At 47.7% G+C, this 12,430-nt stretch overlaps 1 protein-coding gene across 1 annotated transcript in view; it reads left to right on the forward strand.

Annotated features, from left to right (window-relative positions):
• Nucleotides 1-12,430, forward strand: part of TMEM178B (transmembrane protein 178B) — a 407,540-nt gene that overhangs the window by 356,679 nt on the left and 38,431 nt on the right. The window contains exon 3 of the mRNA XM_002803496.4: nt 7,982-8,119. Within this exon, the coding sequence (XP_002803542.2) occupies nt 7,982-8,119 (138 nt within the window). The remainder of the gene's footprint in view (nt 1-7,981; nt 8,120-12,430) is intronic.

Here is a 12,430-nt window from a genome sequence, read left to right on the forward strand (position 1 = left end):
AAATTTCAAGAGATCTGTTGTACAATAAGGTGACTATAGTTAATGGTGATATATTGTACTCTTGAAAAATATGTAAAGAGTAGATGTTATGTGCTCCTCCCATAAAAGCGATAACTGTGTGAGTTCATTTGTTAATGAGCTAGATTTAACCATTCCATTGTGTATATGTACTTCAGAACACCATGTTGTACATGATAAAAACATAAAATGTTATCTGTCAATTAAAAAAATGAAAAATATATAACTACATTATGATGCTGAACCAATTTACACCTAGAAGAAAGTCATAGGCAAAACCTCCCATTATGGAATTCGCTGTTTTAGTTCTTCTTAACTAATTCATTGATGCTTTCCCAGCAGAGTCTGAGTTCTGTCCCATGTCTTTTCCTTCCAGATCAGTGCAGTGCTTACTGTCAGAGCCCAGGGTTCAACAGCCTCTATAGCCACAGGCACCTCTGCTATTAACTGCTTTAGCCTCCAGCTGTTTTGGTCCTCGGAGGACAGGCAGCACCAGCCCCCTGGGGTGGATGCAACTCAGTATCAATAAATTAAGAAGTAATACCTTCACCTTGGCCTCTCCAGGTGCCTGAAAAGCGTAAGAACAGCTTCCAGAACTCTGCTTTCTCTGGGTCCCAAATCCTTAATTAGGGGCATATCCCAACGTGTTACTTAGCGCCTTATGTGCTCATGTATGGCAAATTCAAGGGATGTCGTAGTGCATGAAAAAATGAGAATTGCTTTAATTTAGGTGACTTCTATTTCTATTTACACTTATATAGCTCTAGCATTGTGCCAGGTACTATTCTAAGCAGTTTACACATATTTACTTATTTCATCCTCTTAACAGCTCTTTGAAATAGGTATTGTCATAGCCTTCATTTACAGATGTGGAAACAGATCCAGAGAGGGGGACTAATTTGCTTGAGTTCCCACCGCCCTGGCTGTGGAAGAGCCAGGATTTGAATGGGAACAGCCTGATTTCTTCTAATCCTGCCAGTCGCATCTCTATATGGCTCCCCAGAATTAAAACCCCCACTTCCTTCAGAGGTGGTCGCTGTGCAGTAATTGGGCCCTGGAATCTTCCCTCTCCTTTGAATTAGCTTGTCCTGGTTGATCCCGTGGCTAGCAGGTTCATTGCAGATTCTCTCTCTCTCTCTCTTTCCACTTCTTACTTCCCAGACCAACTGATCCTTTGGGGCAAAAACACTTCAGTTCTGCCCTCACCATTTTGCTGTGCCCTTCAATTCCTGTGACCTTGATTTTTAAGGGCTTGATTAATTTGTGAATGAATGTCCAGCTCTCAGGGCAGCTAACGCCCTCCTGCCTTGTAACCCAGACTGTGTGCTCCCATTATGCAGAAGGGAGAGTTTCCAGCAAATCTCCTCAAAAGGTGCCCATGTGTCCATCAGAGGACCATGGCCCTGCTGGCACTACAGGCACTGGCTGCTGGGGCCATGAATCCAATAGCATTGGTGTGCTTCTTTCTCTAGCCCCAGTCATTACCATCGCAACAAGGTCTAACACATACTTACCCTCACCATTTCTGCTTTTTTAATGAAAAAACAATTCCAATCATCATCATTATTTGTGCAAGGTCTTTAAAGAACAAATAGAAAGACATTCAGCCCATATATTTTCTTTCTCTAAGTGGTGTTTATTTAAATGCAGATATCCTGGTTTCCTGTATACAGTTGCAAGCAATACCTATCCATTTAAATGTTAATAGGAGTGTAAACTTCAAAATCAAAATTTTTCCATGAGGGAGAACAGCTTTTTCTGGTTCTATTTAATGGTTCTCCTCGCCTTTCCTCCTCCACCTTCCCTCATTATCAGCCTCCCTCTGCCCACTCCTTTCCACCACCCCGAGCTCAGTTCAACAAAGCATAAATGCACCTTTCTCATTTCAAAAATTAGAATGTTAAACGTTAGGGTCATGGAATACAGATAATGGACTCAAGCCCGACATGATTCATGAGGAGATTTTTCTCTAGCTTGGCCTTTGCCGGCAGAGTCAAACTCACCATTCTGGGCTCTTTCCAAGGGGATTATTCTTAGGCCAGCTCCACATCATATTTTTCCAAGGCCTCAGAGTTAGGGTTTCCTCCTTCTTCTTTTCTTTTTCTTTTCTAAAAAGGCAGGAAGAGATGGGGAAAGAAATACAAGCTATATATGTTCCTGAGTACAAATACTGCTGTGGGCACAGTTAGCAATCACAAAGAAATAAAAAGGCAGTTTCTTACCCCTAAAGAGAGGAGATTGACACATAGGTTAACGAGGATGGGCAGGAATACATGTACAGGCCTTTCCTCGGGCAGAGAGGCAGCCGGGACCTACTCAAGTGCAAATAAAAAGCAACAAAGAGTTTTTAATCAATGGAAATAATGTCTAATGCCTTTAAGTGCAAATATGGGATAGAATAACCTTCCTGAGGACCTCATGGGCCAAGTTTTGTGTGTAAATGTGATATCTGGCTTCATCTTCCTTTTCTTTCTTTTTCTCTCCTTCATTGCATCTTTTTTTGTTTGTTTGTTTGTTTGTTTTTTGAGACAGAGTCTTGCTCTGTCACCAAGCTGGAGTGCAGTGGCACGATATGGGCTCACTGCAACCTCCGCCTCCTGGGTTCAAGTGATTCTCCCTGCCTCAGCCTCCCGAGTAGCTAGGATTACAGGGGCATGCCACCATGCCCGGCTAATTTTGTAGTTTTAGTAGAGATGGGGTTTTACCACGTTGGCCAGGCTGGTCTTGAATGCTTGACTTCAGGTGATCGCCCACCTCGGCCTCCCAACATGCTGGGATTACAGGCATGAGCCACCGCACCCGGCCCTGCATCACTATTTTTATCCCACTCTACTGTGTGCATTTTGTAAGCCTCCTTAAGTCTTTTTTGGAACATGGCAGGACTATTAATACATAAGTTAGAATTGAGTATATCAGTTTCATAGATTTTGGTCCCATTATTTTATTGCAGGTATTCTTTTTGTTCCCCATTTAGTTCTTTTTAAATAGTATTCTGTTTTCGTTTCACAGAGGCAGTAGCTTTCTTCTCTTGTCTCTCTGGGGATATCAAAAATAATTTTGAAAATTTTTTTCTTCTCCATGTAACTTGTTTCCGTAAGTTGTTTTCCTCCCCATTGCTGGGCTCTTCTCAGCTATCTGGAGATGGTTACTTGTCTGCTCATATTGAAAAGTGCCTGGAGCACAGAATGAACCCCAGTTCAACTGGGGCTTCACTTCAACAGGGGCCTGAGGGGAGGCTTCTGGGGCACTGCTGGTGTCCGTAGGTCTTTCCTCTGTGCTGGTCATCCCCAGAAAGTCGTCTCCCAGTCTCTAGGCTGGAGGGCAGAGCCCTGGAAGCCAGGTCTGAAAGCCTAGTAGAAGAGAGCTGGGATCAGGGCTAAAACTCAACATCCATATGCACACAGTCCGTAACTCCATCAGGGTGCCATAGTGAACTTCAGTACAATACCCTGACCCTCAGCCGTGCTGGCCGACCCTCACCTGTTGATCTCCAAACCTAAAGACTGTGTTTTAGGACCCCCTCGCACCCTGATCCCAGGAGTCAAGGAAGAGAGGAATCCCTCAGCGATGAGTGGCCAAGGGGATGTAGGAATCTAGATCCATCTGAAATAACTTCCACCAAATCCGTTTTATCTCGCTTTCTTCTGCTTAATGACCAGATCCAGATGGACCTGTTGGTGCCAGTTCATGAGCCTTTTGGGGATTCCACAAGTTGGTTTTCAGATTGTCTGATGCTGACTTTAGATTTGACTCTTTAGGTCCGATTTTGACTCTTTAGACAGTGTCCGTCAGCCCTGCAGACTTTTGTTGTTGTCATCCCTGTCTCCTTTTCTATTTTCCCCATCCTTGAAGACTTCTGTCTTTCTAAGAAATCTCTTAACTGTAGTCTGGCTTGGTTTAGGAGGAAGAAATGCTAGAAACATTTTTTTTTCAATCTACCATTATAACCCAGTACATCTTTAATTGCATTATTTTCTCATGTAACTCAAGAATGCAACTCACTCTTCTTGTAATACACTGGTTTTGAGATTATTTGTCAATAAATTATGTGACTTCTTTGGATCTTGCTCTCCTCATCTGTAAAATTGGAATACTTCTTGTCCTATCTACCTTGTAAATTGTTGTTGCAGCTTCCCTGAGTTACCACATAGGTCTAAGGACAAAGTAACCAGCTGTTCATGCACGGCTCTGGCAAAATGAGGTTTTCAGGGTGACGTGAAAATCTTTCCAGGTCAGTGGAAATACACAGGCCTGGCCTCTGGTTTTCATTCTTGTTTCCAGATCAACAACTTAGCACAACCCTTAGCTTCTGTTGACAAAGCCCTTTGGGAGGAGGCAAAGAGTACCTAATCTGTGTTAGAGGGCAACAGCCCCTCCCCGACCTGGAACACAGACTTTTGGAAGAGGAATTATTGTCTTCATTTTGCTGCTATTTTGCCTTTTCCTCCATTTTCTTCTAAGTAAAATACTTTGTTCTCATCCTCCAACAATTCTCACCTTCCCTCTTTTTCTGATTTGCATTTCCATTTTGCTTTTCTGCCCAGCCCACTTTCCCATCCGTGGCCTAAGTGGACACCTCTTATTGACCCATTTTCCACTTCATTCCCCCAGCCAGAGTCTTTGCTTCCTGGCATCTGCAGAGCCTGGGGAACAGTACAGGCCTTCCAATGAGCAAGGCCAGGTGAGAGCTGGGCCTCCAGCAAGGTGGGGCTCTGCAAAATTGTCCTGTCTAGTGCTGCCAAATGGGATCGGATTTCTCCTAGAAAGAAACCTCCATACACCAAAAAGGGAAGGGCCCAGAAGATGAATGTGCTGACCCTTATACATCCTGTTTGTTTGTTTTTATCGATATATGATATGTGTATATTTTGGAGGAGTACATGTGATCTTCTGATGAATGCATAAAATGTATAATGATCAAGTCAGGGTATTTAGAATATCCATAACCTTGAGTATTTATCATTTCTTGGTGTTGGAAACATTCCAAACCCTCTTTTGCAGCTATTTTAAAGTACACAATACATTGTTGGTAACTGTAGTTACCCTACTCTGCTATCAAACATTAGAACTTATTTCTTCTAACTGTATGTTTGTGCCCATTAACCAATCTTTCTTCATCCACACCCGTCCCCGCCTCTGGTAACCGTTATTCTGCTCTCTACTTTGATTAGATCAGCATTTTTAACTCCCACATATGAGTTAGAACATGCAACATTTGTCTTTCTGTGGCCTGGTTTATTTCACTTGACATAGTGACCTCCAGTTCCATCCGTGTTGCTGCAGATGACAACATTTCATCCCTTTCATGGCAGAATAGTATTCCATTGTGTATATATAACACATTTTCTTTATTCATTCACTGAAAGACACTTAGCATGATTTTGGTGTAAAAACACATGAATCAATAAAACAGAATAGAGAACCCAGAAATCCACATATTTATAGCCAACTGATTTTCAACAAAGGCAGCAACATACACTGGGGGAAGGACACCCTCTTCAATAAATGGTGCTTCAGCAAATGGAAAGACTGGATACTCATATGCAGAAGAATGAAACTAGGCCCCTGTCTCTCACCATGTACAAAAATAAACTCAAAATGGATTAAATACTTAAACGCAAAATCCAAAATTATACGTCCTGTTTAAGGAAGTATAAGCCCCTTAAAGGGAAACCTTCTTTTCATTGAAAATAAGCTGTTCTCTCTTTTCCTGTTCCCACCACCTTTTTGCCCTTGAACATGGTGGGGAGTAGAAGCATTGGTAGTAAAAAGTATCCCATTTCCAGGAGATGATCCAGATGGGATCATATGTCAAGTGGGGACCTTTCTCTACTGAGAAGGCAGCTCAGGCCTCGGTCACTCCAGAGTCTCTTGCGGTGGTGGGGAAATCAGGGATTAAGGTATAGGGCTGGTGGCCATGGAGACAACATTTGGGGAGATGGAGGGAGAGGATGGAACAGGTGGTTCAATAAAAAGGGACGGGAGTGCTCCTTCTCTTCTCTAACTGGCTGTGGCTGCCCACGCAGGCCGCCGGGCTCACAAGCTCCTGTTGTGATCAAACGATGCTTTCAGCGGTTCCATCTGACACATAGGGTGATATGAGCATGGGGTACAGTGCTGCATGATAATAAGGCACCCTGGGCAGTTCCCATAAGTGACTGTGAGCATCACTTCTACCTGGCTGGGGCAGGCATCCCGGGTCGGCCAGGGCAGACAAGGGTGGCCCTAGCAGAGCAGGAACCTGCCCTGTGGCTCTCAAAGATCTCTGCCCCTGTCACTGGAGCCCTGTCCTCCTTCCTCTGCAGGCCTCTCCTCACCAGACGGAAGGGTCTGCTGCTGTTCCCCTCCTGTGCCCCATCCTCCCCACTCCCCGACCAACTTCCTCCCTGGCCGGGGGCTGTCAGTGTCTGATGGTCAGTGTCAGGACAAGGAGGGTGGCCTGGATCCCTCTATAGAGGGGTCTTAAGCCAAACTGCACCATAGATCCTTTTGTTTGCTCCACTGGGGTTCCCCATGGGGTGGCTGGAGTGAGAGAGAGGAATGGAGGGGGTGGGACCTGGACACCTTTTGAGGTATGTGTTCTCCAAAGAGACCTGCGGGGTATTTGTTTCTCAGGGTTGAGAAAAGATTGTCCAGGCAGCAGCTGGTGTGCTTGCATGGGGTGTTGATGTGGTTTGCTTCAGGCACTTCCCTTTGACAGAGAGGGACGCCCAAGGGTCCTCCAGGCTGCTCTGCAACCCACTGGGGAGCACAGAGCCTGGGGCAGAGACAGGATAAATAGCTTTGCTCCTGTGTGGAGCCCCATGGGTGGGACTAGGGCACAGGCTCGGATGTGGGTGGGTGGAGAGAGGGCCCAGGGAGCTGCGGTGGGTGCTGATGAAGGGTAGAGGAGTGGGTGGCATGACCGGAGGGTCAGAAGGTCAAGCTCCAGAGAAGGGGTGATGGATGAGGAAAGTGTGCCCGGAGCTGATGGGGGTTGGGGTGCAGTGGGCACGTGGAAGGGTAGGTAGGGGGGTTGAGAGCATCTCTGGCTGCCTCTGGGTGCAGGAGGGCAGAGGTGGGAGCTGGAGAGGAAGCCAAGCCAGATGCTGAGTGGCCAACTGAGCCATGGCAACAGCTCTGCCCTCTCCCTTCTGCTAAAAATACTGCCTTTCCAGACAACCCTCTTCCTCTTGGAGCTGATGGGTCAGCCAGGCGTGGAACAGAGAAGGGCCTGACTCAGAAAGCGGGACTGACCCGGGGGTGGAGGAGCTGAAGCAATTGCAAGAAAGGGATCTGCTCTGGAGCTTAGAGGAGAGCAGGAAGTGTGGCTCTCCTCCTGGAGCCCTGCATGCAGGGAAAGCTAAGCCCGGGAACCAGCTTGGAGGGGAAGGAACAGAACACCAGACCCCCCACGCTGATAGCTTCCCCTTACATGCAACCTCCTAGCGATACCAGGAGGGCTTGGCAAGTGCAGCCTGACTGCCCAGATCCAGCAGCCCATTTCTCTGGTTCTCACCTGCTTGGAGAGGCTGAGATGCTGTGTTTGGAAGCTGAGAGTGCCGGACAGGTCTGGGTTCCAGTCTCTGATCTACCACTTACTAGCTGTGTGCCATTCAGCAAGTTGCTGCATTTTGCAAATAGGAATAAAGATAGTACCTGTCTCAGAAGGTTGAGATAGATATATAGATAGGCAGGCTATGCCCGGCACAAATGAGGCATAGAAGAAACGGCCACGATATTGTGATGATCTGTCCCTGTGCTTAGGAGCCAAACTGCTGTGGCCTGTTTGTGCTCAAAAGGATAGAGTCACCACAAGGGCTTCTCCCTCTACAAAGATTGTGTGCTTCTATCTGAGAAGGGCAGGTTGCCTTCCTGCTCCTGGAGGGCCCCTCCCTCCCCGCACCCACCCCAGGGCTGGGGTGTGCCCTGGCCCTCAGTCCCAGGCTCTGCTGCTGACTATTGCTCGCCTGCTTCCCCACAGACCTGCGCAGAATGACGGCTGGCTTTATGGGCATGGCGGTGGCCATCATCCTCTTTGGCTGGATCATCGGCGTGCTGGGCTGCTGCTGGGACCGAGGCCTTATGCAGTACGTGGCAGGGCTGCTCTTCCTCATGGGAGGTAAGGCTACAGGCTCCGCTTGGGGGTGGTGGTAGACAGGTCCTGTTTACCACAATTTGGGGAGAATGGCCAGAGGGCACAGCAGAGGGAACCATGACGTGACTGGGGTTGTCATTCACTCATCCATTGGTTCACAAGCACTTCTTGAGTTGCTTTTAGCTCCTCACAACTGCACCAGCTGTTGGGGATACAAAGGAAAATAAGACACGGTCCTCACCTTCTGCTCAGATCTGACTGCCTGTGTGGAAGAAAGACATTTACGGAGACGATCATGAGATGGGTGGTTACGGCAGACAGAGATATCAGATCTGGAGCAAGCGTGAGCCCAGGAAGTGCTTGGGCATTTCATTTTATGCAGGCCCCGGGCATTGGTGTGAGAAGCCGGAAGCAGGGCTATCTGGGAACTTTCTGTCCAAAAGCCTATCTTCACCTCTGACTTATGGGTCCTGAAGCTGCTCCCCTCTCAAGTAAGGCAGGGGTGGGGCAGGACTAGACCCTCTCTTATATCTGTCTCTCTTACTGCATTATTATACTGCCATGTGTGTAGGACCACTCCAGTGTCCTTCTAAAGGGATTCTACATAAGGAGAAGTGCACAGCTATGTGGGAATAGGGGTCCAGTCCATGGGAAGTAAGTGCCTCTTCTTTTCCTGTAAGAGCTAAACTGTGCTTTTTGGTCTCCTGGTTTGAGTGTCAGTCCCAAGCTGAAGTTGACCACTGGGTATGTCCATCACCATCTACCCCTCAGACAGAGGTAGATGGATGGATTGTGTGGGGCTCCATAGAGGGAGAGTTGGGCCTGGACAGAGGGAATTAGAAATACTGTGGCTCACGCCTGTAATCCCAGCACTTTGGGAGGCCAAGGCAGGCAGATCACGAGGTCAGGAGTTCGAGACCAGCCTTGCCAGCTTGGTAAAACCCCGTCTCTGCTAAAAATACACAAAAAATTAGCCAGGCATGATAGCGTGTGCCTGTAGTCCCAGCTACTCGGGAGGCTGAGGCAGGAGAATGCTTGAACCTGGCAGGTGGAGGTTGCAGTGAGCCAAGATCATGCCACTGTACTCCAACCTTAATAGAGCAACACTCCATCTCAAAAAAAAAAAAAAAAAAAAAAAGGTTTATGGAAAGAAATAAAAGTGAGTCCTGCATTTAGAAACAAGTGTGTTACACTTTAGGCACCTGGAGCAAACACCCAACTCAGGTCCCTTCGGTGAGCCACCAGGCTCTGGGTTTCTGAACGGGGCAGAAGGTAAAGGAGAAGGCCATGCTGGCTCTTTGTCTGCAGGTCAAGCTGGGGACAGGAGGAGTTCATTGCTCTAGATGTATGGAGAGATCTCAGGGCCTAGTGAGCTGTGGGATTTGGCTTGAGTTCTGAATTTATTGAAGGTCTACCCTTATTCCCTTGAAACACAGCCATTCTGTGCCAAAGACAAGCAGGGTCTTTCCAAGAAAAAATCACTCAGGGCTAGAAAACCCTCTGCTATCAGAGTCAGGATGCCCCACGCCAGAGCTGCCTCCTCGGTAAGTCTCACGCCTGTGGTTATGGCAGAGGCTGGGGGAGTAGGAGGGGGATGTGCTGGCTCTGTCTAATAGTTTCCACTCTCCTTCTGGTCTCCCACAGAGACAGAGGCTGACAAAACCAGGCATGCTTCCCTGCTCTGTGCCTCGCAACCCCTTCAGTGAAACAAGGAGTCAAAGTAGCTTGATGATTTCCACACTGTATTTTAGCAATGGAACCTTTTCTGGTTTTCCCTTTGCCATCCAAATCTTACGTAGCCCCCCAAAATGTAAAAAGATACAAGTGGAGCAGTTCTGTTTGTAGTGAGTGTTCTCTCTAAGACTCTTTTGGATGTATAAAGGCAGGCTCTGGTAAAACAAGGCTTTCCTAAGGTTCTAGAGAGGTCTCCCAGGAATCTAAGAAAAGCTGAGCAAACAGGCCTCGGGCAGATAAGGAATCCAGTGAGCCCCGGGGGCCAGCTCTCCTTCATCTCCACTTCTTTGATGGCATTTGATGCTCCTGCATGGTTTTCCATTCTCCCCTCTTCATGCCAGGCGCAAGGTTCAGATCCTGCCCAGGTGCTAAGTCTCCAGGATTTTCCGACTCTTTGACAACTTCCCTCCGGCCTGCTGAAGTCAGCTTCCAGAGAAAGAGATTGCGTAATTCGCTGGTTTATCTTTTCCAGACAGGGAACACATCCCTGCTCAAACAATAAAGGGACAGAATTGAGTGACAGTGGTTGACCAATAGATGTGACTGTGGTAGGGTCACTGGGCTGTATCCCACTTAGCTGAGACCTTGGCGAGCACCTTCGCAGGATGGAGTGTGGGGGCAGTGAAGGATATGAGTGTACCTGGAGCTCTGCCCTTGGATCGTGATGAGGCGCCTCCCAAAAGCCCAGGGCTCGGGGGAAGACCTCTGAATGCCCCTGGGCTCAATGAGGAGTCAGAGGCCCCTTTCTATAGGGTGAATGAGTGAGAGCCTTGCTTACCTTTGTCCAGGCAGTGGTTCTCAACCACTGCACATTTAATCACCTGGAGAGCTTTTAAAAAATTACTGATGCTGGAACCCCACTCCAGACCCATCCAAGTGGAACTTCTGGGGGTGATCTTCATGTACAGCCAGAGTTGGGAACTAGTGGAAGATATGAACTTCCCAGTTCTTTCTAGCACTAAATTTTATGATACTAGGGATGAACCTGTTGGCCAAGACCTTTCATGATATTTTTTTTAACTCCAGCCTTTAAGGATTATTTCTCCATACTTTATGCTGCAAGAGATAGGGCACGGCTGAGATGGGGCCTCAGTTATTACTGGGAAAGCTCATCCAATCTTTTACTACTGAGGGTCCCAGGTAAATCTGCTTTCTTGGGGACATGCAATCTATTTTTTAAGCGGCAAAACCATCCTTTAAGATACAATGTTAGCATCACAGAAAGATTCGGGGAAGCTGCTGTTCTAAAAGCTGCCTTTTGCTGACTGCGGCGCCATCCAGGTTGGAGCAAACCCATCTCATCCACAGATCAGGTCGCCTTCTTATTTGTCCTGGTACGTTGTTACCTGTGTCCATAGGTAAAGCCATGTCTTCCTGAAAGAGTCTGGGGAAGAAAGGGATGTCCACATACCTTGTGGGTACCATTAGGCACCAACAGAAGGGGCTGGAGAACAATGCCACTAAGAGCTGGTCCCTTGAAGGGTGGTCTTTCTTGAAGATGACTCTCTCAGGGGTGGGAGGGCACTTCCTTTCTTCTCTAGTTAGGGTTCTTTCCAACTGGGTTAGACACAGCTATGGGAGTCCAGAAGTCCCAAGCAGCGGCCATCTGCGGACTGTGAGCTCGGGACTAGGGAAGGAGCAGACGAGAACAGAAGCTGCACTTCCCCCTTCCTTGCTCAGCAGATAGAGCAAACAGAGCCTGGGGCATCAACCCAAAAATGATGCCTTGACCTCTAGAACGCTGTATGTCAAAGAGATATGTCAGCACCACCCCTCTCAGAACCTGGCCAGTCCCTGCTCTCTAGGAGTTAATCTTTAGGGGTTGTCCTGATGAAGAACTTGGAGAGTAAGCCACCTGTGACAGCCACCTCATGGATACAGCAGAGCAATCAGAGCAAACTCGAACTATGGAGCGTTTTCACAAAGCAGGACAGAAAGGCCCCATGGCCTTAGCTTTCACCCAGGCATCTATAACCGAGCATAGACAGGAGCCCGAGGGGTAAAATGGGGCTACAAGTGAGAAGAGTGAGGGGACAACATCGACAGTGCCTGGAGCTGTCCAGGCATGGATGTGGAGAAGGTATAACAGGAAGAGGCAGCAACAATGAAGAAGGTAAATTTGAAGGCAAGAGTTCAGAGATGAAATTGCAGGTGACTTCAGAGGAAACTGCCAAAGCCAACATGAAAATGGAAGAATTGTATTCCCAACCTCTTCTCTCTTCCAATATGAAGGAAGATGGCCTGCGCTGGGCACTTTTCTGTTCCAGATTTAACTATTTCCTGGTCAAAGTGGGGGAAAGAATTAGCTACGAATTGTTTAATGAATGCTCAGCCCGGAGGAGATGATTAATTAAGTAGGGCAGCTTTGCTGAGCCAGGAGGCCGGGGGTGGCAAGTGGGATCCAGTTTTCCCTTTGGCAGGGCCTTCAGGGGAGAATCTCACCCAGACTGGCACAACACCACTTGTGTGCCTGATGATTCACCAGTGACATTCAGAAACTCAGGAACAGGATGCCACCAGGGAAAGGCTACAGGCCAGGGAGCACGTGACTGCTATGAGTTCCTGTGATTCCCTCACTGGGTGCTCCTCAGTACCGCTTCG

This window comes from Macaca mulatta, chromosome 3, assembly GCF_049350105.2.
Source record: "Macaca mulatta isolate MMU2019108-1 chromosome 3, T2T-MMU8v2.0, whole genome shotgun sequence".
Lineage (NCBI taxonomy): Eukaryota > Metazoa > Chordata > Mammalia > Primates > Cercopithecidae > Macaca > Macaca mulatta.